The sequence below is a fragment of the Salvia hispanica genome, chromosome 3 (genome assembly GCF_029641045.1).
Source record: "Salvia hispanica isolate PSC_SH4W2 chromosome 3, Shi_PSC_v1, whole genome shotgun sequence".
NCBI lineage: Eukaryota > Viridiplantae > Streptophyta > Magnoliopsida > Lamiales > Lamiaceae > Salvia > Salvia hispanica.
Genome location: NC_142694.1, coordinates 5,803,834 through 5,828,800, shown reverse-complemented (window position 1 = coordinate 5,828,800; position 24,967 = coordinate 5,803,834). Strand labels below are relative to the sequence as shown.

The 24,967-nt window shown below is 41.0% G+C and overlaps 6 protein-coding genes across 11 annotated transcripts; 4 read left to right on the top strand and 2 right to left on the bottom strand.

Annotated features, from left to right (window-relative positions):
- Positions 1–403: 403 nt before the first annotated feature.
- On the top strand, positions 404–5,082 carry LOC125214257 (uncharacterized). 4 transcript variants are annotated; one of them, XM_048115192.2, is made up of 4 exons: positions 404–551; positions 1,297–1,488; positions 2,116–4,567; positions 4,649–5,082. In XM_048115192.2, exons 3-4 carry the CDS (start codon positions 2,177–2,179, stop codon positions 4,892–4,894), a joined length of 2,637 nt encoding a protein of 878 aa, XP_047971149.2. In that variant the 5' UTR covers positions 404–551; positions 1,297–1,488; positions 2,116–2,176; the 3' UTR covers positions 4,895–5,082. The 4 variants fall into 4 exon arrangements, with proteins under 4 accessions (XP_047971149.2, XP_047971150.2, XP_088924959.1 ...); XM_048115193.2 differs by lacking the exon at positions 404–551 and adding an exon at positions 579–1,064; XM_089068833.1 differs by lacking the exon at positions 404–551 and adding an exon at positions 1,056–1,180.
- A 570-nt stretch (positions 5,083–5,652) lies between these two features.
- Positions 5,653–9,157, top strand: LOC125214312 (transcription factor PCL1-like). 2 transcript variants are annotated; one of them, XM_048115271.2, is made up of 2 exons: positions 5,653–7,013; positions 8,870–9,157. In XM_048115271.2, exon 1 carries the CDS (start codon positions 6,019–6,021, stop codon positions 6,982–6,984), a length of 966 nt encoding a protein of 321 aa, XP_047971228.2. In that variant the 5' UTR covers positions 5,653–6,018; the 3' UTR covers positions 6,985–7,013; positions 8,870–9,157. The 2 variants fall into 2 exon arrangements, with proteins under 2 accessions (XP_047971228.2, XP_047971227.2); XM_048115270.2 differs by lacking the exon at positions 8,870–9,157 and adding an exon at positions 7,079–7,342 and having other exon boundaries at positions 5,655–7,013.
- A 612-nt stretch (positions 9,158–9,769) lies between these two features.
- On the top strand, positions 9,770–13,591 carry LOC125212035 (protein TOC75-3, chloroplastic-like). Its single transcript, XM_048112047.2, has 7 exons — positions 9,770–11,029; positions 11,352–11,573; positions 11,647–11,754; positions 11,843–12,034; positions 12,165–12,413; positions 12,663–12,917; positions 13,058–13,591. Exons 1-7 carry the CDS (start codon positions 9,845–9,847, stop codon positions 13,295–13,297), a joined length of 2,451 nt encoding a protein of 816 aa, XP_047968004.2. The 5' UTR covers positions 9,770–9,844; the 3' UTR covers positions 13,298–13,591.
- Positions 13,592–13,774: 183 nt separating this feature from the next.
- LOC125212036 (Chaperone DnaJ-domain superfamily protein) lies at positions 13,775–16,217 on the bottom strand. 2 transcript variants are annotated; one of them, XM_048112048.2, is made up of 5 exons: positions 15,775–16,217; positions 15,335–15,503; positions 14,627–14,659; positions 14,384–14,478; positions 13,775–14,293 (listed from the first exon to the last, which is right to left on the bottom strand). In XM_048112048.2, the coding sequence occupies exons 1-5, from the start codon at positions 16,099–16,101 to the stop codon at positions 14,063–14,065; spliced, it is 855 nt and encodes a 284-aa protein (XP_047968005.2). In that variant the 5' UTR covers positions 16,102–16,217; the 3' UTR covers positions 13,775–14,062. The 2 variants fall into 2 exon arrangements, with proteins under 2 accessions (XP_047968005.2, XP_047968006.2); XM_048112049.2 differs by lacking the exon at positions 14,627–14,659 and having other exon boundaries at positions 15,775–16,215.
- Positions 16,218–16,529: 312 nt separating this feature from the next.
- On the bottom strand, positions 16,530–20,942 carry LOC125213651 (protein TOC75-3, chloroplastic-like). The gene is made up of 7 exons (XM_048114305.2): positions 19,709–20,942; positions 18,955–19,176; positions 18,773–18,880; positions 18,491–18,682; positions 18,112–18,360; positions 17,224–17,478; positions 16,530–17,083 (listed from the first exon to the last, which is right to left on the bottom strand). Exons 1-7 carry the CDS (start codon positions 20,873–20,875, stop codon positions 16,844–16,846), a joined length of 2,433 nt encoding a protein of 810 aa, XP_047970262.2. The 5' UTR covers positions 20,876–20,942; the 3' UTR covers positions 16,530–16,843.
- Positions 20,943–22,420: 1,478 nt separating this feature from the next.
- Positions 22,421–24,873, top strand: LOC125214043 (low-temperature-induced protein). Its single transcript, XM_048114900.2, has 4 exons — positions 22,421–22,607; positions 22,714–23,307; positions 23,388–24,581; positions 24,682–24,873. Exons 1-4 carry the CDS (start codon positions 22,499–22,501, stop codon positions 24,723–24,725), a joined length of 1,941 nt encoding a protein of 646 aa, XP_047970857.2. The 5' UTR covers positions 22,421–22,498; the 3' UTR covers positions 24,726–24,873.
- Positions 24,874–24,967: the final 94 nt, after the last annotated feature.

Sequence of the window (24,967 nt, the reverse complement as noted above, 5' to 3'; positions counted from 1 at the left end):
CTAATGTAAATTAGTGAATCAACACTTTACTAGTAGATCATTATAGCCATATTTTATTACACTACGACTATAAAAAAAGAGAAAGAAAAACATGTTGACCGGCGCAAGTGAAAATGTTTGAATTTATTAATCCTATTTTTTTAAAAGCAAGTGAAAATCTCGATTTTGGTGCAGGAAAAATAAGAATAGAATGAGTCAGATCATGATGAAAGCGGTGAGCTGCTTTGATAATAATAATAATTATTATAATCGTAATAAATAGAATTAATAATGGCAATAATAATCTCACAATTGCAGAAAGCTACTCTGAGCTGCGGACCCCGCCGGATGTGACCTCCCGCGTTTCCCTCCTCTATTCTCAGCCGTCCGATCTCATCCATCTCCAGACCTAGAAAAACTACCCCCACTCTTCCGAATCCGAATGTGAATCCACCTCCTCCACTTCCTCTCTCTGATTCCGCATTATTCACTCACGTCTTTGAATCATCGGATTCCGACCTTTACTGCTATCGCTTTCACACCGACACCTCCTACTTTTGTTGCAAACTTGGGTAATGCCACTTTACTTTTCCCAAAAGGATTAACTATTATTGCGAATTTTGTCCATTTTTTAGCGAGTTAGCTTGTTTTTCAATTCCTGTTAGGTCACATTTCCTTTTTCATTGAGGAATTCGATTTCTGATTCGTCAAGCAAATCCAGTTCAGTGATGTGTTTTCGAACTCTCTCCAACTGGTCTAGATGCAGAAGGCGCCGCTCTCTTGTTTAATTTGTTTGAATTTTTGTGCGTGCGTGGGTTGGTCAGTTGGTAGGGATAAAAAAGAATTAAAGTTTGGAGCGGATTAAAGCTAAAAAGCAGCTCATTTTAGCGCTTTTAGGTGGCTTTGGTTTTACTTTTATCTCAACCAATGTTAATTGTCAACTCGAATGTCAATTTTTTTGAAATTGGGATTTGGGGAATCTATGAATTTGCTATGGTTTTTTCATTTTGAAAAAGAAAACTGTAAATCTTGAAGGAGTGAGACCGTTTACCCTTATCCTCGGCAATCGTCAGTCTTGTGACTTTGTGAGTACTTTAGGACCACTTTCAGTCATCATTTTTGGATTCTTTCTTTTTAAAATCATTTTCTTCGCTGCCTGAGCTGTCTTCTCGCTGTTTTATATGTCAAATGATTTGGCAAGGTGGGCGAATTTAGAGTTAACTAGTGAGTCTTTGCTTGATGTTGGTTTTTTTGAAAATGAGGGAACTGGACCACATATCGTGTTCATGATTTGTTTGATCTCTGTGGTTTGTGCAGGTTGATAGCGGCTGCTCATGCTCAGGAAGAAGGGGGGACTCTGATCCCAGCAGTCATTTGGAGCTGTGTCTTTTCTTCCCTCTGCCAAGCTGTAAGGAAGTCGTCACGGATCACTTTGGTCTATTCAAGAGAAGTTCGGTGTAGCTGCTTGTTGTAGGCTAACAAATGGATGCTATCGTGTTGCTGAGAGAGGTATGCCCATGTTTACCAGTAATTTTGAATGTATGCAAAAAATCTGGTTGTTGGTATTCAAGTTATTTCTACATTCTGTGTTGTAACTTAACTGAAAGTAAAAAAAGAACTGTTAATTATTTAATGGAAAAGTTGAGCTCTTAAAAGAAATGCATCCTGTTGACAGCACAAGCAATGTGGCAAGCTTCTGAGGTCTAAGGTGATGCAAATGCTCACATAGTGTAATTCTTAGTTGTTGTATATACATTAATAAAAATGATGTACCGAGTGATATTTCTCATTTCCATCATTTCCAAATGCAGTGAATGTTGAAGAGTTAGGATTTACAAAATACGGTAGTAAGCATATCTTTTAGAGGTGGGAGATATATTTTAGTTCGTTAATCTCTGACTAATATTTAAATTTGTGTACTATAAACTTACCAAAAAGATTTATTTAGCATTTAACCTCAAAAACTAACTTCTATTTACATGCTTATCTCAAAAAATAAATAACTGTACATTATAGGTATGTCTCTATCTCTTTGTATGGATTTACTGCTGGAATGGATTTGCTTACTGTTATTTCTGGCTATTTTAATTTATGTTTCTTTAATAAACAATTTAAGGGTTCACTTTTTCTTGACAGCTGATGCAATTGGTTCGACAAAGTTTTTGTCGTCCATAAGGCTCCATTAACATAGGCATCAATGCATGCTAGGAGCAACATGGGATTTCATTCAAATTGTGGTGAGTCATATGATTCAAAATCAAGTAAAGTAAATATTGGTTTGTCACCCCAAATGAAACAGAGGACGAAACTGGGATCCATTTTGAACTTGGAGGAATACGAGGATGGTCTACATCCACAAGCTGTGAAGGCTGCAGAAAAATCTAAAGGTTTTCATCAGAAGAAACATGGCGAAACCAAGTTATGCAAAAGTGAAGAAGTTGTTAGGTACATGTCATGTTTACCTAGTTATTTGGAGAGGGGAGAAAATCCGGAGAAAGCATTCAACATTGGGGTCCTTGATTGGAGTCAACTAGAGAAGTGGCAGCATAACAATGCTGATGTCTTTGGTATAAATGCCAAACCTTCACCTTCCAGTAGTACCTCTTCATCATTTATCCCCTCCAATGTATCATCGTCACGTCCTGGCAGGGATACCGGTTTGTCTCATCATCATCGTGAACTAATTCGTCCCTCAACTTCAACTGGAGTCCCATCAAGTGGCTTTGAGCTACTTACTGGGCGTGGAGGGGAACTCCCCAAGCGCAGGAATGACTCGAAAGATCTCTTACGGCTGCAGCAGGATTTGTTGCAAGCAACTCAGTCTTCTAAGCAGGACAGTGCTAACAGGCAAAAAGATAGCAGAAGCCTAGACCTGGCCCTGCCAAAAGTTACTAAGATCAGATCGTGGCCTTCTGATACAGATAGCATCATATCTGGTTCTAAAGGGAATGGCACCCTTCGGAAAGGGGAAGCTTCAAAAGCCAAAGAGCAGGTTCCCAATTCTGCCATCAGCAGTCTTGATTTCTCTGGAAGATGCAAAACAACAGTCCCCAAGTTAACAAATGATCCAGGACAGAGACATTTTGCTGCACGTCATCAATCTGATTCATCTGAAGGCAACAGAAACCGATTGCTGGAAGAAAATCAGTTTCATGCAGGACCTGACACGAAGGTCCCTCATAATGATTTGAGATCTAAAAATAATCGGTTCTACTCCGTTTTCAGTGAACAAGGCAAGACAAGGGACTCACAAGTAGAGAAATCTTTCATGGAAGTAAGGCCCTTCAACGCCCTGTCTGGTGAAGAACAAACAATCCCGTTTACTCAAAGTGTGTCAATAAGTCCTGCTAGAAGGAAGAATCTGGAAAAGAAGAACTCAGACTCGAAGCCAAGAAACTTAGCTCAAGATGAAATTCTCCAGAAAGTTGATGGCTTGGAATCAACCAAGGTCAGGAATCCCTCACCAACTCGAAGATTCAGCTTTGGCATCAGTAGAGTTGGCAGGAGTTCCAACTCAAACTCGTCAGATATACCAAAACAAGTTATAAATTTACCTGATTCAAAGGCAACTTCTACTTCAGCTTGCTCAGATCATTCTGGTGAAAAATCAAATGCTAATAGCAGAGCCAGATCTAGTCCGCTGAGAAGGCTACTGGAGCCCTTAATGAAGCCAAAGGGTGTTGAATCTTGTAAGTTTGCTCGATCATCTGAGAGAAATCCATCAGCAAGGGACAGGAGCTTGAAGTCGTCCGCTGGCCAAAGAGAATCTCCATCTTTGCTATCAGTTAAAGAAACGGTAGATATAAACTGTTTCAGCAAGGATGATAGATCACGTTGTACGCGGACGAACGGAGCATCACCAATGCAAGCTTTTCTGCAAATAGCTGTAACAAACGGTCTTCCTCTGTTCACATTTACAGTTGAAAATTGCTGTGATATTTTAGCAGCAAAGGTTAAAGAATTAAGCTCAAAGGAGAATATGTGCGGATGGATCTATACATTCTTCTCTTTCCGTGAAACTAAGAAAAAACATGCTCAGTGGATCAACCAAGGAAGCAAAGACAATAACCATGGTGTTGTATCAAACATTGTCGCACAGATGAAGGTATCTGACATTGTGGACACTGATGCAACTGGGACTAGGCACGACAAATCTAGTGGAAAAGAGTTTGTTCTGTCGGCTGTGGGATCACGAGAGGCAGATCAGATGGCAGACTGTTTGCCATGCGACGAGCTTGCTGCTATTGTGGTAAAGAATCCAGAAAGGGTTTGTGAACAGTTAACCCAATCAACAGGAGGCTTGAAAGAGCCATTTCAACGAAGCATACACCGTTCAAGTTCAGGGAATGAATCTGGAAGTGATGGCCCTTTTAGCACAACGGTCATCCTTCCTGGCGGTCACCATGGGGTGCCTAGCAAAGGAGAACCTTCAACGCTGATCAAAAGATGGAAATCGGGAGGATCATGCGATTGTGGAGGCTGGGATTTGGGCTGTCAACTAACAGTCCTTACTGGCAGAAATAAGTCAAGTCAGAGATTCAGCTCAATCAAATCCCACCATTCAAGTGCTGTGAAGCTGTTCTCTCAGGTAAATCTGCATGCCCAGTTGTATTTACTTGTCATTCAGTTTCAATTGAGATCTGATGTTGGGATTGTTGGCTCTGCACAGGAAGAAGGCGAACGACCCATGTTTACCTTTTCGCCATTCAAGGAAGGGATCTTCTCAATCGAGTTTGATTCATCACTCAAACTGGTACAAGCATTCTCCATCGCTATTGCAGTTGTGCACAGCGGGGGATCAGTCTTGTTATCATCAAGTGTGGTCGGAGAAACCGAAAACAGTGTGTCGAAAATCATGGAGGTTGCTGCAAAATATGCCTCAAATCCTCCTGTTTCCCCTGTTGCTAGAGTCTGATATTCTGCTTCTAAAGATGAGTGGTTGAAGAAATAAATATCGTTTTTCATGGAAAATGGCATCTCTCAATTTGGAATTAGAATTTCAAGGTAATGTTGTCAGTTGATTTAAGATGAACAGAATGGATGTAAAATCCGTTTGATTTATGATAAGCAGAATGGATGTTAACTCCATTCAAGATTTATATATCTACTCCAAACTCTACCATAATACTGTAGTACTTATTAAGAAAGCGAAAATCCAAATAAATAAAAAAATCTGTTTTTTATGAGTAAAGAAATGATGTATCTGATGATGAAGTCTGTCTTTGACTCTTTGTTGGTAAGATAGTTTTCGTTCAGTCAATAGGTTGTGAGTTTGAATCAATGGTCACGAAGTGTGCGCTCGAATCAAATAGCCTGTGTACGTTTGAATCACATGGTTACAGAACAGATGAATAATGTCTGATTTCACTAGGCTGCCATGTCATCTTCATGTTTGGTTGTGTGATCCTCTTTTATTAAAAATATTTGTTAGAAGTAAAAATAATTTTTTTAGATACTAACATTTTGTTTATTTTGGAGATTTTTTCATTTTTGGCAAAAAATTAAACTTTTAAACTCTTTTACATTATATTTCTCTAATTTTATTCTATCTTAATTTATCTATTTTACTCTCTGCTAATTTATTTACTTTATTCTTACTATACTCAATTATTAAATAGTAATCCATATTTTTTTTTTCAGGTTGTAAAGAAAGGCTTCGAATCGTGTATAATTTTTATATATTTAAATGAATATGAAAAAATTGGGTCGAGATTAGAGAGAGAGATTTATTACAAGATCAATAAAAAGTCGGGGCCCACAAGAGTGCGTGGCTTCTTCTATAAAAGGAAGTAAGCAGTAGTGAATAAAAAAGGTGAATTTGGAAATGGATTGAGATTAGAGATGGAGATATTTATTAAAAGATCAACAAATATCTGAGGAAGGAGTCCAGCGTGGCACTCCACTTGGAATCTGATATTGCACTTTTTCCACCCAAAAACTAGTTATTTATATCCACACCCCACAATCATAATCCAATTCCCCTCTCTCTCACTCCCAAATCAATCATCCGCTGTGAATTTGATCACTCATTCCAATTCCATGAGTGAAGAAGCCAAGATCGACGACGCCGTCTCCGACTGGGAGGACGGCCTCCCCTCCGCCGACGACCTCACCCCCTTATCCCAGTCCCTGATCCCCCTCGAATTGGCCTCCGCCTTCCGAATCTCGCCGGACCCGCCCCGCACCGCCGTCGACGTCACCCGCGCCTCCCGCACCACCCTCTCCTCCCTCCGCGTCTCCTCCTCCGCCGCCGCCGCCGCCAATTTCAAGCCCTTCGGCGACGATCACGCCATGGCCGCCGACGACGCCGCCGACGAGGGCTCCGACCCGAAGAAGACCCGCCGCGCAGACTCCCCCGACGATCCGACGGTCGACAACTGCACCGACGACCAGTCGACGGCCACGGCGAAGGCTCTGAAGCGGCCGCGCCTCGTGTGGACCCCGCAGCTGCACAAGCGGTTCGTGGACGTGGTGGCGCACCTAGGGCTGAAGAACGCCGTGCCGAAGACGATTATGCAGCTGATGAATGTCGAGGGTTTGACTCGGGAGAACGTCGCCAGCCATCTCCAGAAGTACAGGCTGTATGTGAAGAGGATGCAGGGTTTGTCCAACGAGGGGCCGTCGCCGTCCGATCACCTCTTTGCCTCGACTCCGCTGCCAACGCAGAGCTTCAACGAGTCGTCCAGCGCCGGCCCCAGCCACGGGAATGGAATTGCAAACGGCAGCCATAGCAGTGTTGGTAATAATGGAAGTAGTGCTAATAACCATATGGGGATGTCAATTCCGATGCCTTACCCTCCGCCGCCTCAGATTGTGCCGATGCAGATGATGGGAATGGCGCATGGACACGGCTACCATGGATTCGAAGCTGCGCATTCGCATCATAGTCATCACTATCAGCAGCAGCAGTATGGGAGTATGATGCAGCAGCAGAGGGATTGGTCTGGCAATAAGTATAATGGCTATCCGCAGCATCATACGACTCAAAACAATAGCAAGTGTTAGGCAGAGCAGTGTTGGATGTCGGAATAAAGGTGATAATTGATTTGTGCATTGTTGGTTGTGAGTTTCTTTTGCTGATTGAAAGCTGGTCATACAGGGTCTGGTGGATTCATTGCCTTGGGAATGTGGCATGTGAAGTGAACCTCAGCTATGACTAATGTTTTGCCAAATTCTTTCTTTTTATCCTGTGAAACATAGATTTCTCAATCTGTTAAATGAGTTTTTTGAATTATATATTGTGTACTTGCTTTCAGCGGATGTCTTATTGCTTATTAAGTATACTCTATATAGCTAGCTTGGTTCTTTGAGACCCAAATCAAGATTGTTCCGAAAAGAAGATACATATAGCATTTATGGAGAAGTGCTGGATACTCTGTATATCCCTATTTCTTCTTATTTTATTTATAGCAGGACTAGGATAAATGAAATTATTGGTCTATAATGTTAAATTTAGATTCTGTACATGGAATAATTATGTTTTCAGTTAACGGGCTCTCAGTTCAACTATAGTCTTGAAGTCCATGATGCCCTCGTAGTAGAACAGGGCTCGAAGATATAGAGCTTTTATCTGCCAAAATATAGTTGCTCTCGTCACTTTTTGGAACATAATCTTGGATATCTTTTCTTTGTGGAAGATTTGTTGTGAATTACTCCGTTCAAATCTGTAGACATCTCCTTTGCAGTTGAAATTCTATCTGACTTTAAATCTCAGATCATCTTTCATCTATCTTTTCTTGATGTTATCTTTCCTGTTTCCTGATTCCTCTACTTCTCTTAAGAAATGTAAGATATTCCACCATCATTTTATGTAGCCTTGGTCCTCCTATGAAGGCTTGTAATACTTTTTAGCTAAGTTTGATAGCAATTTAGAATTTATTGTGGTTGTGTTTGAAACTGTTCCATCTTGTTGTAATGTTATCCTCTTATCCCCTTTAAATTGTTGGGGAATATTTTAATGAAGAGTATGCACCTTCCCTCATCCAATTGGATAGGAACATGTCATTGAATATAAACATGTGTTCTGGCATCTTTTTATCTTGTTTAAATCTTGTTTATCTAATGATTCACTGTTTATCTTAGTTCCTTAAAGGTTTTTTTTCCTTGGAGCAGAAAATGACCTGTCACCTTTTTTACTTTTAAAAAGGGAGAATCTTACGAGCTTTGCATCATTTTCAACAGTGACTTTCTTTAATGTTCAATGTGTCCATGTATATCTATGATTTTTTTCTATCTGGATATCTGTTCCCAAAAAAAGATTGCTTTTCTTTGTCCTCCCTCTTTTCTGCTTGCTCTTTTTCATCTTATTGCAGTCAAGAATGATCCTAGTTTTTCATAAAGCATTCTGTAATTGAATTCCTTTAGGATTTCAGGATTTCATTGTAATTACTAGGAAAGTACAGCTGTCTTGGAGCCATATAAGCTTTGAAGTGGAATTTTGAGTTTTCAGGTTTTGCAGGTGACATTAAAATGCTACAGTTCTCCCCTTTTGTCAGTTCTAGGTCTCTTCGACTGTCAAATTGCTTTTTTATGCTTGAGGAGCATTGTTGTTGCCACCTTACAAATGTGTGTGATTTGAGTGTCGGCTGCCAGAGTAAAATGGAAGATTGAGTGCAATGGTTTCTGTGGTGCACTGAAGCTAAACCTTACCGTCAAATTAGTCTCGCCTTCATGCAGAAGTCGTTAGTTTTTCTGGGACTTGTTGTACTGATGATTAATGCTTGTGTGTTTCTGGACAAGCATGGCTTTACTGAGTTTGGTTTTTCAGAATCCAGTATTAATATACTCCTAATAACTGCACTTTTTCATTAACCAGAAATCGAGTCTCCTTCCCTTGCCATGATTTAGAATGCAAGTCTCCCTTTTCTTTATACACGGCTGTTTTGATCAGGATGTGGTAGCAAGGGCAGGCTACAGCCAAAGTATAGACTACACACTGCAGTACTGCTGCTGCTGCTATTTGATCTCGAGGGAGCTTCGTATGTAATTTTGGCTCGTTGATCTTGTTGCACGGATGAATGTTGCTCGATTATGACAATCTGATATGAATCATGGCCCTTCGATTTTTGAAGACTTCATTGTCATTGTATTCAACTACCTCTTCATCTGTTATGTTGAGTCCTTATCAACAAATTCTTCTTCGCTTCTTCAATGGACTAATCTAAAACTAAATTCTGCCTTCGCTCTTGCAATTTACAAATATGCGACTCCTATATTTTTACTTTTTTTAGTAATTTGACTTGGTCCTACTCTTCAAGTGCTAGGTTGAATTAGCTTATCTGTAAGATGTGTTCTCTCTAACTAATAGAATGTTGAAGTCATAATCTCTAATCACTATATTAAGTATTTAAGTCACCGCGATTACAAAAAAAAATTGATGAATTGTTTGATCACTCTAAAAAACTGTATAGTGTCTACAATCCCACAAACTAGGTTGCTAGAGTAGTACTACTACTAACTACTACTACTCCGTATATTGACAAAATAAAAACCATATAGTAGAATACAAATGAAGAAAATGTCAATTTATAATTAATAAATTCTCATTTTGTCTGATTCAAGTGATATATTTTAATTTTTTTTATGAAATCATTAAATCAGGACAAAAATATATCTACTATTACTAAAACCAAAAACAAGAAATATGAACTAAAACATACTCCATGAGCTAGAACAAAATGTGAACCCATTTAATTTATGATCTTTTAAAATAAATATACATCATCATATAACTAGTAAAAAGTGATATAGTAATGATTAGATTGAAATGGATGTTGCATTATTGGTGAAGTATGTTTAGAAATTGTAATTTGTAAAACCTTGGAACGCCTTCTCTTATTCAACCTTATCAAAACCGCGCCACCCAATGTCGTTCTCCGCGGCGGCGCATCTCCTTCCTCTCTCTTCCTCCGCCGCCTCCCGCCGCCGCCGCCCCCCCAATGGCACCACAACCGCCGCCGCATCTTCAGGTCTCCACTCCTCTTCTTCCACTCTGCAATGCAGTCTCCCATCTCCGTCCTCCTCCCAAAACCCTAAACCTCCAAAATCTCCGCCTTTCCCTTTGAACTCCATTCTCTCCCCCAAATCCATAGCTGTCTCCGCCGCATCCTGCATTCTCTTTGGCATCGCCCACCCTATCTTATCCGGCGCCGACTCTCTATTCAATTTCGGCGGCGGTGGGGGAGGAAATACCGGCGGTGGCGGTGACGGTGGGGGAGGAAACAGCGGAGGTGAAGGCGGTGGTTTCTGGAATTTGTTGTCACCCGCTGCTATCGCTAAAGACGACGATCCCCAACAGGATTGGGATTCTCATGGACTGCCTGCCAACATCGTTGTTCAGCTTAACAAACTCAGTGGCTTCAAAAAGTACAAGGTCTCCGAGATCTTGTTCTTCGACCGCAGGCGCGGCTCCTCTGTTGGCACAGATGACTCCTTCTTTGAGATGGTCTCTCTTCGGCCTGGGGGCGTTTACACCAAAGCGCAGCTTCAGAAGGAGCTCGAGACGCTAGCCACTTGCGGAATGTTTGAAAAGGTCGATTTAGAGACGAAGACGAATCCGGATGGCTCCATTAATATAACCATCCCGTTCCTTGAATCGACATGGCAGTCTGCGGACAGATTCCGGTGCATCAATGTGGGACTTATGCCGCAGTCCAAGCCTATTGAGATGGATGCTGATATGACCGAGAAGGAGAGGCTCGAGTTCTACAGGAGCCAGGAGAAGGATTACAGGAGGAGGATCGATAGGTCGCGGCCTTGCTTGCTGCCGATGTCTGTGCAGAGAGAGATTCTGCAGATGTTAAGGGATCAGGGCAAGGTTAGTGCGAGGTTGTTGCAGAGGATTAGGGATAGGGTGCAACAGTGGTACCATGATAATGGATATGCTTGTGCTCAAGTCGTGAATTTTGGCAATTTGAATACCAAAGAGGTGGTTTGTGAAGTGGTGGAAGGTGATATTACGCAGCTGGTGATTCAGTTCCAAGATAAGCTTGGCAATGTCTGTGAGGGGAATACTCAGTTGCCTGTGATAAAAAGAGAGTTGCCAAAGCCGGTATGTGTCAATTACAATATCTCTACTCGATCGTGCCATATACTGAAATCTGCTACTTTCTAGGTTACTGAGCTCACTAGTGTGTTAATTTGCCTGAAAATCAAATGCTGGTCCCACGAATCCATTTTTGTAGTGTATTTCTGGTGTATTAAATTTGATCATCCTTAGAATGGTCTGAATGGGTTTGATCAATTGTGTTTGTTTCATGTGGTTTATGTATACGACTATACGTTAAAGTGTTACATATGGTGTATGTTTATATGAAAGCATTTACAAAGTGATAGGTGCCTTTGGATTCATACTGTTGCATTATTTATAACAGCTCCGCCAAGGACAAGTTTTCAATATTGAGGCTGGGAAGCAAGCACTAAGAAACATAAATTCCTTGGCCCTTTTCTCAAATATTGAGGTGAACCCTCGTCAAGATGAGAAGAATGAGGGAGGTATTATTGTTGAAGTCAAGCTTAAAGAACTGGAACAGAAATCCGCTGAAGTTAGTACTGAGTGGAGTATTGTCCCTGGCCGTGGGGGCCGTCCTACGCTGGTAAGTAACTTCCAAGACTAAACCATAATTAATTGGTAATCGTTGATTGCTAAGTGTTTCGGTGTCTGCTCAGGCTTCAGTGCAACCTGGAGGAACAGTTTCTTTTGAGCACCGAAACATTAATGGTTTGAATAGGTCACTTCTTGGTTCAGTGACCACTAGCAACTTCCTTAATCCCCAGGTGAGTAATGTAACTTTGCTCTTCCGTAAGCTTTCTTTTTAAAATGAAGTACCATCTCTCATTTAACATTTTCAAATCTGTGTGACAGGATGATCTTGCTTTCAAGCTAGAGTATGTTCATCCTTATGTAGATGGTGTATACAATCCTCGCAACCGTACCTTCCGTGCTAGTTGCTTCAACAGTAGAAAGCTGAGTCCAGTCTTCACTGGGGGACCTGGAATAGAAGAAGTTCCCCCTATATGGGTTGACAGAGCTGGGTTGAAAGCCAACATTACAGAGGTATAGCTTTTGCTTGAGCGTGCTCGATATATTTTTGCCTGGTCATTGGATTTAACTCAGTATAAAACCTGAATGTTGAATGTTGATTATTAAGTACTGTGGAGATGTAAACTTGATGTATTTCTTGTAGAACTTAACAAGGCAAAGCAAGTTTACTTATGGGCTTGTGATGGAGGAAATAACAACACGTGATGAAAGCAGTCACATTTCTGCAAATGGTCAAAGGGTGTTGCCAAGTGGTGGAGTTAGTGCAGATGGGCCTCCGACGACTCTCAGCGGCACTGGAATTGATCGTATGGCTTTTCTGCAGGCCAATATCACTCGTGACAACACAAGATTTCTAAATGGGGCTATAGTTGGTGATAGAAATGTGTTTCAGGTGAGAATATTCAGTTTGACGGTGCTCATTATTAAAGCATCATTATTTCTTAACCGCTTACAATTTGTATGTGGAATGTGGATGCATATGAGTTAAGCCAATGTAAAGAATGATTTAAATCTTTTAATCAGATGCTAACATCAAGAATCATTGTTGACATGCTGTTTCATTGCAATTCTTTGCGGTTGTCTCTATACATGCAGCAGAGGTTTCCACACTAACCTCTTCCACTCTTTTGATGTTTTGCAGCTTGATCAAGGCCTTGGAATCGGTAGCAAGTTTCCATTCTTCAATCGCCATCAATTAGCCCTAACCAAGTTTATCCAGTTGAAGAATGTAGAGGAAGGTGCTGGGAAGCCACCACCTCCTGTTTTAGTTCTCCATGCTCGTTATGGTGGCTGTGTTGGAGATCTTCCCAGTTACGATGCATTTACTTTGGGAGGGCCTTATTCTGTCCGCGGATATAACATGGGAGAATTGGGAGCTGCAAGAAATATAGTTGAGGTATGATCACCCGGCTTGTTACTATAACACGCACTGGCATTATCTTAATATGGTGCATTTATTAGAACTGTTTGTCTAGGGAGCTCTGATCTCCACTTACACAGCTGCACAATATCTAATGCTCGTTCTATGTTCTGTAGGTTGCTACCGAGCTCCGGATACCTGTGAGAAATACGCACGCTTACGTGTTTGCAGAGCATGGAAACGATCTCGGGAGTTCAAAGGATGTCAAAGGAAATCCGACAGAGGTATACAGGAGACGGGGCCAGGGATCCTCTTACGGTGTTGGGGCAAAGTTAGGGCTAGTGAGAGTAGAGTATGCTGTCGATCAAAACTCTGGAAGTGGCGCTGTATTCTTCCGGTTTGGAGAGAGGTTTTGAACCAGTTTTGGCGCATTTCGTTCAACCATATAACGATTTGACATATTCTGGCTCGACATTTAGTTGCTCTTTCATCAGTGCGGATTTCATTTTACGATTGGTAATGAGGCTATCGGACTATGAAAATATGTTGTAGAATCTATCTATCATTAGCTGCTGACGGAGGAGATGCCTTTGTTTTCTTTCCCTGAGTGTAATGTTACTTTCAATATTTTTGATTGCTTAACATATATGTATAATTTGAATGTCATATTGTCAAATGTGAGATGCATCTTTAGATTTGTTTTGAGTGAATTCAAATCGTGTCAAAATGATTTAAGTTGTGACTTAGTTTAAAGTTTAAATTGTACTAGACTTTTATTATTGAATCGTTAAAATAATAATACTATATGATGGGCAGTAATCGTAGATATTATTATTTATATCTTACATTGTTCTCCTCAACCCCAACAAGAGAAAGGAGCTTGAAACTATGAATAAAAGCCAAAGGAAAAATTTGCCATTTCTATAAATACAATCACTGTACACATGGTACACAGTTCGACATCTACCTCTTCAAATCAGAAATCTGGTGCAGTTATACCACAAACAAAAGAATTCTTTTACCACAACTGTGTGTGTGTTTGTAGAGCCAACTGGATATTCCGACTGAACCAGGGTGAGCCATGCAATCGCCAACTGGATATTTCAACTGTACCAGGGCGTGCAATAGCATTCGCTAATCACAATTCTCAAATGCATTAGGACAAAAACACAAATCCTAACTTATAGACCCAGTTCCTTTCTTAGTTGGGCCAGGGTTGCTTCAATCTCATCTATATTGTCGTTGATGCTGCTGCCTCCTTTATTAGCCTCCTTCCGGCCAGCATTTGCAGCGCCCTTAGTTCCATATGAATCAGGGCCCTTTGAAGAATTTTTGTCATTGTTTTCAACTACCTCTTCATCTGTAATGTTGAGTTCCTTCTCTAAGAACTCAACAAATTCTTCTCCAATTTCCTGCCCAGATTGATAAATTAAATGGTTACAAACATTTAGAGGGAGCGAAGAAATCAGGGAATATTAAATGTTGCTAATTAAGCATCTCACCGACAACTCTTCCCACAAGCTCTTTGGCTTTCCTTGAGTATCAACAGTTGACTCCCAGTTGCGAAATTCTTCCTGAAGATCTCTGAAGAAGTCCCCTGCAGCAATAAGACAAATATCTGAAGCATATGTAGAAAAATAAAAATTTACCAGCTAGAGACGCAAATGCAAAGTGTCCAAGAAGATTTAACATTGAAAGTGAGGAAATTAGAGACCACGGTGATCTCGCAAGGAGGATACATCTACCTATTGTTATTTGGACATCCCTGAAAAGGTTACCTGCATCATCGAGGGTTACTATAAGAATAAACAGAAAAAAGGGCTTCAACTTCTCCAGAAGGGCAATGCACTGCTGAACGAGGTCATAATTCATTTATAGATACTATAGCCGAAATAAAAACCATAGTAGCTTTAGGTAAAATATATGAACTCTTATGCAGCAGTTTTCACAATGATCTAGCAAGTTCAGAGGACAGACACTGTTCATTAGAGAAAGAAAAGACATGCATTTACTAACAATTGAAATGCAATATCATAAATTGCACATTTGCTTTTCATGATACTTAAGCAGTATAGCTACGAGTTAAATGGGGAAAATTCATCATATTGTGAACAAAAAACCATTAGTGTGAGTTATAATTATACTACAAGTCTACAAGTGAAGGACTATACTGAGAGAAAGAGAACTGATGTGTATAAGTGCCTGTGCAATCCGTGATCAACTATGCTTCATTTACTGGGAAAACATGCTGACATCACAAAAGGGAAGTTACTATTTACTCAAGACGTTTTATCCTAAAGTTGCAGATGCAAGAACGGAAACAAAAGACCTCCTAGTGATATTAGGATGGTATCATGCAACTTGATCTGCTGATCGGACTACAAAGTATTTTCCGTTTAATGCCACAATTAGACTACAAACAAAATGGATGGATTTTGAAGCAAGTCTTTTACCTAATCCATAGAATTCTTCTTCAGCTTCTCTACTCCTTGTCTGGTATCCTCCAGCTGAATAAGAATAATCAGATCCCTGCTTGCCAGCGTCATATTGACCTCTCGATTTTGAGGTCAGCAGTGTGTTATATGCATGCTTAATCCGCATGAATTTTTCTTGAGCACCAGCCTGTAGGCAACATATAAACAATTGGATGAGTATGCTGATGATGCAGGAATACGAGATAATGCTGCTTTCATCCAACAAAAGTTAAGGTGAATCTTCAATTTCACGACTATTTTGTTATTCTGCCGCCTAATGAGGAACACATTAGGGTTTCTCAAACATCAAGCTCCATTTTTTCTCAAACATCAGACATTAAAACACCTTAACTTCACTAATCTAGAGAGAGATGATGAAAACAACAACAGCAGGAGAATCGTTAAACACATAAAGGTACCTCCTTGTTTACATCTGGATGATACTTAAGAGCAAGTTTCCGATAAGCCCTCTTTATATCTTTGGTAGAAGCAGAAGGAGACAAGCCCAGAACCTCGTAGGGAGACTCCCTCCCACTCGCTCTGATGGGGGAGCCTCTGTAATTTCCTATTTTCTTCCTCTTGAGGTGCTGGGTGTGACTGCGCAGGAAGGCCTCCGGTGCGCGCGCAAAGTGTTCGACGTTATGCCCATGCCGAAATTTGGGAAGAAAAGGCGGAGAAGTCGATCTGGGAAGGGGGTTTAAGCTGAGAATTGAGGGAGATGTGAGAGAATGAGCGAATCCATGCATGTTCTTGAATTCATATGGGATCTTTTTGCCTGTGGATTTGCTGGTTGAGAGGACCGAGGAGGACGTTCCTGGAAGTTAACGGTTGTAATTCATTCTTCCTAATTAACAGATTTTGTTTTCAGCGAATTAAAAAAATCACAAATGAAATTCGATAAATGATTTAATTTGAATAAATTCTTTCCTTGGATAATATGGAGCATTTGTAAACTGTAATTAGTATGAAGTCTCCGATCAATTTTTATCATCCAAATTATGTTATTATAAATATATTAATCCGATTTTTTGAAACATGAATATTTTAGGGATTGAGAGTGCAATTTGCAAATATTATTTCTCCTAAAACTCTATACTATGAGGAGTAATATGGCTAGAGATGACAACATAAATAGATGAAAACTAAGTCGAAACAAAATAATTTTAACATGAAATGAACTCAAAAACACATCTAAAGATGCATCTCATTCTCATTGTACATGACAATATGACATTCGAATTATACATATATATTTTAGAATTCAAAAATATTGAAAGTGACATTACACTCAAGGGAAAAACAAAGGCATCTCCTCCGCCATCAGCTAATAATGATAGACATAAAACGTAAATTCTACAACATATTTCCATAGTTCGATAGCCACTTTATTACCAATCGTAAAATGAAATCCACACCGATGAAAGAGCAACTAGATGTCGAGTCAGAATATGTCAAATCCTTTGATTGAACGAAATGCGCAAAACTGGTTCAAAACCTCTCTCCAAACCGGAAGAATACAGCGCCACTTCCAGAGTTTTGATCGACAGCATACTCTACCCTCACTAGCCCTAACTTTGCCCCAACACCGTAAGAGGATCCCTGGCCCCGTCTCCTGTATACCTCTGTCGGATTTCCTTTGACATCCTTAGAGCTCCCGAGATCGTTTCCATGTTCTGCAAAAACGTAAGCGTGCGTATTTCTCACAGGTATCCTGAGCTCAGTAGCCACCTACAGACAATAGTACGAGCATTAGATATTGTGCAGCTGTGTAGGTGGAGATCAGAGCTCCCAAGACAAACAGTTCTAATAAATGAACCATATTAAGAGAATGCCAGTGCATGTTATAGTAACAAGCCAGGCGATCACACCTCAACTATATTTCTTGCAGCTCCCAACTCTCCCATGTTATATCCTCGGACGGAATAAGGCCCTCCCAAAGTAAATGCATCGTAACTGGGGAGATCTCCAACACAGCCACCATAACGAGCATGGAGAACTAAAACAGGAGGTGGTGGCTTCCCAGCACCTTCCTCTACATTCTTCAACTGGATAAACTTGGTGAGGGTTAATTGATGGCGATTGAAGAATGGAAACTTGCTACCGATTCCAAGACCTTGATCAAGCTGCAGAACATCAAAAGTTTGGAGAGGTTATAGTGTGGAAACCTCTACTGCATGTATTGAGACAGCCACAAAGAGATGCAATGAAAAAGCACTGTCAACAACAATTCTTGGTGTTAACATCTGATTATAAGATTCAAATTGTTAACTTATTGACTTAACTCATATGCATCCACATTCCACATACAACTTCTACGTTGTTAACAGGGGCGTAGCTACATGAAGGGGATAAGGGGCATTTGCCCCTCCTCAACATACTTTTTTTCATCATTTTGTTTTATAATTTTTCCAATTTTTTCAATTTCCTCTATAAATGCCCCACCACAAATTCTTAAAATTTCTTTATATAAATATTTTTGCCCCTTCTGAATTGAATTCTTGGCTCCGCCCCTGGTTGTTAAGATCAAGATATAAAGGGTCACAAAATATAAACTAGGGTTGCGAAGGCTAGCAGCTTGAAAGATGCACAGTTAAAATAATATTGCATCAGGATTGAGGAAATCTAGAATGAGAAGGAATCCTCAGAACGAATCCCAAGTCTGAGATGTGATTAGTTTTCTTTTAAGAATGTGATAAATTTTCGGTATAGAAATAATGATGCTTTAATAATGAGCACCGTCAAATTGAAATTCTCACCTGAAACACATTTCTATCACCAACTATAGCCCCATTTAGGAATCTTGTGTTGTCACGTGTGATATTGGCCTGCAGAAAAGCCATACGATCAATTCCAGTGCCGCTGAGAGTCGTCGGAGGCCCATCTGCACTAACTCCACCACTTGGCAACACCCTTTGACCATTTGCAGAAATGTGACTGCTTTCATCACGTGTTGTTATTTCCTCCATCACAAGCCCATAAGTAAACTTGCTTTGCCTTGTTAAGTTCTACAAGAAATACATCAAGTTTACATCTCCACAGTACTTAATAATCAACATTCAACATTCAGGTTTTATACTGAGTTAAATCCAATGACCGGGCAAAAATATAACGAGCACGCTCAAGCAAAAGCTATACCTCCGTAATGTTGGCTTTCAACCCAGCTCTGTCAACCCATATAGGGGGAACTTCTTCTATTCCAGGTCCCCCAGTGAAGACTGGACTCAGCTTTCTACTGTTGAAGCAACTAGCACGGAAGGTACGGTTGCGAGGATTGTATACACCATCTACATAAGGATGAACATACTCTAGCTTGAAAGCAAGATCATCCTGTCACACACAGATTTGAAAATGTTAAATGAGAGATGGTACTTCATTTTAAAAAGAAAGCTTACGGAAGAGCAAAGTTACATTACTCACCTGGGGATTAAGGAAGTTGCTGGTGGTCACTGAACCAAGAAGTGACCTATTCAAACCATTAATGTTTCGGTGCTCAAAAGAAACTGTTCCTCCAGGTTGCACTGAAGCCTGAGCAGACACCAAAACACTTAGCAATCAACGATTACCAATTAAATTATAATTTAGTTTTGTAAGCTACTTACCAGCGTAGGACGGCCCCCACGACCAGGGACAATACTCCACTCAGTACTAACTTCTGCAGACTTCTGCTCCAGTTCCTTAAGTTTGACTTCAACAATGATACCTCCCTCATTCTTCTCATCTTGACGAGGGTTCACCTCGATGTTCGAGAAAAGGGCTAAGGAATTTATGTTCCTTAGTGCTTGCTTCCCAGCCTCAATATTGAAAACTTGTCCTTGGCGGAGCTGTGATAAATAATGCAACAGTATGAATCCTAGGGCACCCATCACTTATAAACGCTTTCAGATATACATACACCATATGTCACACTTTAATGTATACATACACCACATGAAACAGTCATGATAAAGAAACTTACAAACGCTTTCAGATCATTGTTGGGAATATCATACACCATATGTCACACTTGTAAACGCTTTCAGATCATTGTTGGGAATATCATACACCATATGTCACTCTTATAAACGCTTTCAGATCATTGTTGAGAATATGACACTATTCCACCACATTCAGAGCACACACACACTTCTAATAAAAATCCTCATAGAAGTACAAAACCAAGAAATTCAAGTACCAAACTATGATAAAGTACATGCACAATCAAATACAGAAATAAAGTACTTATAAGATTGCAAACACATCATCCCAATAACCCATTCCATTATAACAGTGAGCACAGTAACCTAGAAAGCAGTAAATGTATTCAGATTTCAGTATATGGCACGATCGAGTAGAGATATTGTAATTAACACATACCGGCTTTGGCAACTCTCTTTTTATCACAGGCAACTGAGTATTCCCCTCACAGACATTGCCAAGCTTATCTTGGAACTGAATCACCAGCTGCGTAATATCACCTTCCACCACTTCACAAACCACCTCTTTGGTATTCAAATTGCCAAAATTCACGACTTGAGCACAAGCATATCCATTATCATGGTACCACTGTTGCACCCTATCCCTAATCCTCTGCAACAACCTCGCACTAACCTTGCCCTGATCCCTTAACATCTGCAGAATCTCTCTCTGCACAGACATCGGCAGCAAGCAAGGCCGCGACCTATCGATCCTCCTCCTGTAATCCTTCTCCTGGCTCCTGTAGAACTCGAGCCTCTCCTTCTCGGTCATATCAGCATCCATCTCAATAGGCTTGGACTGCGGCATAAGTCCCACATTGATGCACCGGAATCTGTCCGCAGACTGCCATGTCGATTCAAGGAACGGGATGGTTATATTAATGGAGCCATCCGGATTCGTCTTCGTCTCTAAATCGACCTTTTCAAACATTCCGCAAGTGGCTAGCGTCTCGAGCTCCTTCTGAAGCTGCGCTTTGGTGTAAACGCCCCCAGGCCGAAGAGAGACCATCTCAAAGAAGGAGTCATCTGTGCCAACAGAGGAGCCGCGCCTGCGGTCGAAGAACAAGATCTCGGAGACCTTGTACTTTTTGAAGCCACTGAGTTTATTAAGCTGAACAACGATGTTGGCAGGCAGTCCATGAGAATCCCAATCCTGTTGGGGATCGTCGTCTTTAGCGATAGCAGCGGGTGACAAAAAATTCCAGAAACCACCGCCTTCACCTTCCCCACCGCCACCGCCACCCCCGGTATTTCCTCCCCCACCGCCGCCGAAATTGAATAGAGAGTCGGCGCCGGATAAGATAGGGTTGGCGATGCCAAAGAGAATGCAGGATGCAGCGGAGACAGCTATGGATTTGGGTGAGAGAATAGAGGTCAAAGGAAAAGGCGGAGATTTCGGAGGTTTAGGGTTTTGGGAGGGGGAGGGAGATGGGAGACTGCATTGCGGAATGGAAGAAGGGGAGTGGAGACCGGAAACGGCGGCGGTTGTGGTGCCATTGGGGCGTCGACGGCGGGAGGCGGCGGAGGAAGAGAGGGGAAGGAGATGCGCCGCCGCGGAGAACGACATTGGGTGGCGCGGTTTCGATAAGGCAGAAGCGGTGGGTGGGTGAAGGGGTTAGAACTTGGAAGTTAGAATAGAAAAAGAGTGTCTGAGGGTTGAAAAATGGAACTTTTTTTGATTAATCTATTGGTCCGCCGTTAGGAGTCTCATTTAGCACGAATTTTAATAAATATTAAGAAAAATAGGTGAATAAAAAGTTAGTGAAATAAAGATCTAACTTGTATATATTAGTTTTAAATGAGATGTGAGTGAAATGGGTTAGTGGAAGGCGAGACTTTGTTATGGTAAAAGTGAATCGGAACTCTTATTCGCGGACGAATTAAAATAAAAAAACGTGACTCCTATTCGCAGACGGAAGGAGTATTACTTTATAAAAAAAAGGAAGGAAGAAGAGTAGACATCAATTTTGATTCTAAACATATATAACCAAAATATGGATTTAGTATCAAATATTTATTTTTTGAAAAATAAATTCATAACAAATGAAAATGTCTATGAAGTAGTCATTTTTTATTGTTCCGTAAAAAAACTAACGGTCAACGCTAATTGCACGACGACATGGCCGTTAGTTATTTTAGGGAACCGTCAAAATAGGACTACTCGGACAAGAATTTCATTTGTTATATTACATGTTTTTCATAAAGTGAATATTTTGGACCAAATTCCTATTTTGTTAATATGTTTCGTACCAAAATTAACCTTTAGTCTAAATAAAAACGCAAAATCCATTTATATCTCATCGTTATCAATTTATTAGTCAAAATTAGACTATATCTAAAAATTTAATAATGCTATGTATGAGGAATTATATGGTATGCTACATAACTTATGTGAGCACCACTTTCGTTTGACGCACGTTTAACGTTGTTCGTTTTTATTTATACATCTAATTTGATTCTAATACATTAAAAAAAGTTATTGAAGTTTTTAATTCCACAAAATTCATAAAAAATCAAAGCTCGATATGTAATTTTATTAATTTATTTGGAATTATAGAGAAAACGAGCAAATCAAGCTTTGTTTTTTTAAGAATTTTGTGAAATTAAAAACTTCACTAATATCTTTGAATGTATTAGAATCAAACTAAGTATATAAATCAAAACGAACAATGTTACATGCGTCGATCGAAATTGTTGCTCACATAAGATATGTAGCATATCATTAATATACTATCTCATATAAAGACGCCCGGTAAGGATCACTGGCAAATCCTGATCTATTTCCTAATACACACTCACAAACATAATAAATGATGGTGAGTGTGTATTAGGAGATGGATCAGGGTTTGCTATAGGTGATCCTCTCCGAAATACGCCCCGCTTTGTTATTACGGTGACTTAAATCTTCAACCTATAAGTTGGACGAAAAACATTCGTTTTATTGTTGTGATTGTGAAATTTGTAAGATAGGGTCATTGTAAATTTGGACAAAGTCAAATTGCTAAATAAAGTAAAAATACAAGGAGTCACATAATTGTAAATTACAAAAGGCAAGGGCAGAATTTAGTTCTAGATTATAGTCCATTGAACAAGCCTAAAAACATGCCTTGAAAATAGCTGGCTGCGCCTTCTTATATGGAGTATATTCCTCATTCCATTTCAAGAAAACAATACACACACAAAAAAAAAAATGGCTCAACTTGAGAGGAGGAAGAGCAGCCCTCAATCATCACCTAGATCTCTATCTCAATCCCTATCTCTATCTCAATCTCCCCCCACCGGGGACCAGCTCCTAAGAGGTAAAGTATTTAGTATTTATTTCCCTCATCAAAAAAAATAAAAGGCCCTTTTTAGTACATTTGAGTAGCTTTGAATATCATAATAATGTAAAAAATATGAATGTAGTTGAAGAGACATACTGGTCATCAAATTTGTCTCCGGGAGGTAAAGCAGGCCATGATGATCACGAAGTGTGCCCCAGCAACTGCCCCTCCTCCCCGGACGGCAAAAAGTCGGTTCTCTCTAAGGTCCGGGACACGGCCAAGAAGTTGAGATACAGCCTCAGCAGCCGCCGCAGGAATGGCATCGATTTCCACGAGCCTGACCACAGCCAGAGCCCTGACCTCAGCCATAATAAATACAGCCGCAGCCAGAGCCATAATTACAGCCGTGGCCAGAGCCATGCCCTCAACCAAAGCCTCAGCCATAACTACAGCCGCGGCCAAAGCCATGCCCTCAACCAAAGCCTCAGCCATAACTACAGCCGCAGCCAGAGCCATGGCGTCAACCACAGCCTCAGCCATAACTATAGCCAAGGCCAGAGCCATGACCTCAGCCGTAACAACAGCCACGTCCCTAACTACAACCACAGCCAGAGCCGCAACCAGAGTTACGGCCTGAGCCACGACCGCGACAACATCACCCCTTCTTGGGGGGCTACGATGGAAGATGACTGCGATCATGAAGATGACTATGATCCCGAGTATCTTGGCGCTCCAAGTACCTAACCAATCAACCATTTTTAAATGAATCTTGATTTCATCAATTTTTAACTGACATCATCTGTTTTCTGAATCCAGTGTACGAGTCAGAAGCAGCGCCCGAAAGTCTGAAGGAGACGGCAAGGCAGCACCCGAGGGCGGAGCCTGTTGTCTCCAATAGTCATCGGGCGCCAAACATGAACCATGAAGCTGCAATGCTAGGAACCGACCAACCCACGAGCCCGAACCCCATCGCAGACAAGACTCGTGCTGTAGTTGAAAAACTGGCTACAGCCTGTGCACTGTCTGCTGGATCCGGCAAGAACAAGAACAACAACAACACCAGCACCACTCAAGCCGTAGCCAACAAACTGGCTCCGGCCTACGCAGCTGTGTCGGATGCAACCCACAACACCTACACTGCAGTGTCTGACGCAACCCACAACATCAACGCCAACACGATCTCAAACACTACACACGCTGTCGCGGACAAACTGGCTCCAGCCTACACTGCAGTGTCGGACGCAACCCACACTGGTGCCAGCATGATCACAAACACCAGCCACGCTGTAGCTGACAAACTGGGACCGGCCTGCACGGTCGTGTCTGATGCAACACAACAGATTGCTAGCAAGATAGCCAGCATTGCTGTTGCATCTCCGGGAGCAAAACCATCTCAGGAAGCGAAAGCGGAGTTAGTGAGTGAAGATGCAGGAAACGTGAAGCAATGCGCGAGCGGGAGTCCTCAAACATACGACAAAGGAGTTTCCGTGAAGGAGTATTTCTTGAGCAAGCTGGAGCCTGGAGACGACGAAAGAGCACTCTCACAGGCTATAACAGAGGCCATTAGTCCCAGGAAGAGCACCGGGGAGACGGGCGTGGTGGATTTGGTGAAAGAGGCCGTCTCTTCATTTTTCAGACAGGAGGAGGCCTCCCACCTAACAGAAACATCTGCAGGCTTGATAACCAATGCCCCTGTCTCCTCAGAGGTTGAAACAGTTGCTGCCCTCAACGCTTCAAACAGTCCAACAGAGGTTCAGCTGAAACGCGCTGCTTCAATCAAGGCAGGAACACCCACAAGCCTGTCTTCTCCTGTTGCTCTTGGAACTTCAGCCGCTAAAGCAAATTCTCAACTGAACCGCATTGCTACAATCCACACAGAAAGGCCTTCAATCGCTAAAGCGAGTCCTCAACTGAACCGCGCTGCTTCAGTCCATGTTTGTTCCACCAAAGTTTTCACAAACAGTGCCAACAACTCACCTATTGCCACAGCGTCCAGCAATGCTCATGAAGGTGATCTACTGTTTCACTTCATTTAAAATACTTCAAGAAATTCATATGAATTTAAAGTAGCTAAATCTGTAACTTGTTCATTGATGTGGTTGTTTCACAGTTTATGAGGAAGAAAACAAAGGAAGGATTCTCCAGACTAACTGAACATTCATACGCAGCAAATTTGGAGAGTGCAGAGCAGAATTCTCTTTTGTATAATTTTTTGTTTTAACACGCCTGTGTTTAGGCTGAGTTTTAGAGTTTTACTCCCACTAATTTGTAATACTACTAAAAAGAAAATGAATACTTAGATTTACACGAGTAAAATGGGTTAAGTTAATTTGGTATATTATCTTGCTAAGACAATTATTGATATCTCATTTCAAAGTAATATCGTAGTACTAACA

Coding starts and splice junctions, on each gene's coding strand:
- LOC125214257 (XM_048115192.2), top strand. CDS start 2,177: ATGCATGCTAGGAGCAACATGGGATTTCATTCAAATTGTGGTGAGTCA. Junction 4,568..4,648: donor CTGTGAAGCTGTTCTCTCAG/GTAAATCTGCAT, acceptor GGCTCTGCACAG/GAAGAAGGCGAACGACCCAT.
- LOC125214312 (XM_048115271.2), top strand. CDS start 6,019: ATGAGTGAAGAAGCCAAGATCGACGACGCCGTCTCCGACTGGGAGGAC.
- LOC125212035 (XM_048112047.2), top strand. CDS start 9,845: ATGTCGTTCTCCGCGGCGGCGCATCTCCTTCCTCTCTCTTCCTCCGCC. Junction 11,574..11,646: donor GTGGGGGCCGTCCTACGCTG/GTAAGTAACTTC, acceptor GTGTCTGCTCAG/GCTTCAGTGCAACCTGGAGG. Junction 11,755..11,842: donor GCAACTTCCTTAATCCCCAG/GTGAGTAATGTA, acceptor TCTGTGTGACAG/GATGATCTTGCTTTCAAGCT.
- LOC125212036 (XM_048112048.2), bottom strand. CDS start 16,101: ATGCATGGATTCGCTCATTCTCTCACATCTCCCTCAATTCTCAGCTTA. Junction 15,504..15,774: donor ATCCAGATGTAAACAAGGAG/GTACCTTTATGT, acceptor TGTTGCCTACAG/GCTGGTGCTCAAGAAAAATT. Junction 14,479..14,626: donor GGATGTCCAAATAACAATAG/GTAGATGTATCC, acceptor TTATTGCTGCAG/GGGACTTCTTCAGAGATCTT.
- LOC125213651 (XM_048114305.2), bottom strand. CDS start 20,875: ATGTCGTTCTCCGCGGCGGCGCATCTCCTTCCCCTCTCTTCCTCCGCC. Junction 17,479..18,111: donor GTGATAGAAATGTGTTTCAG/GTGAGAATTTCA, acceptor GATGTTCTGCAG/CTTGATCAAGGTCTTGGAAT. Junction 17,084..17,223: donor CTGCAAGAAATATAGTTGAG/GTGTGATCGCCT, acceptor TATTGTCTGTAG/GTGGCTACTGAGCTCAGGAT.
- LOC125214043 (XM_048114900.2), top strand. CDS start 22,499: ATGGCTCAACTTGAGAGGAGGAAGAGCAGCCCTCAATCATCACCTAGA. Junction 23,308..23,387: donor CGAGTATCTTGGCGCTCCAA/GTACCTAACCAA, acceptor TTCTGAATCCAG/TGTACGAGTCAGAAGCAGCG. Junction 24,582..24,681: donor GTCCAGCAATGCTCATGAAG/GTGATCTACTGT, acceptor GTTGTTTCACAG/TTTATGAGGAAGAAAACAAA.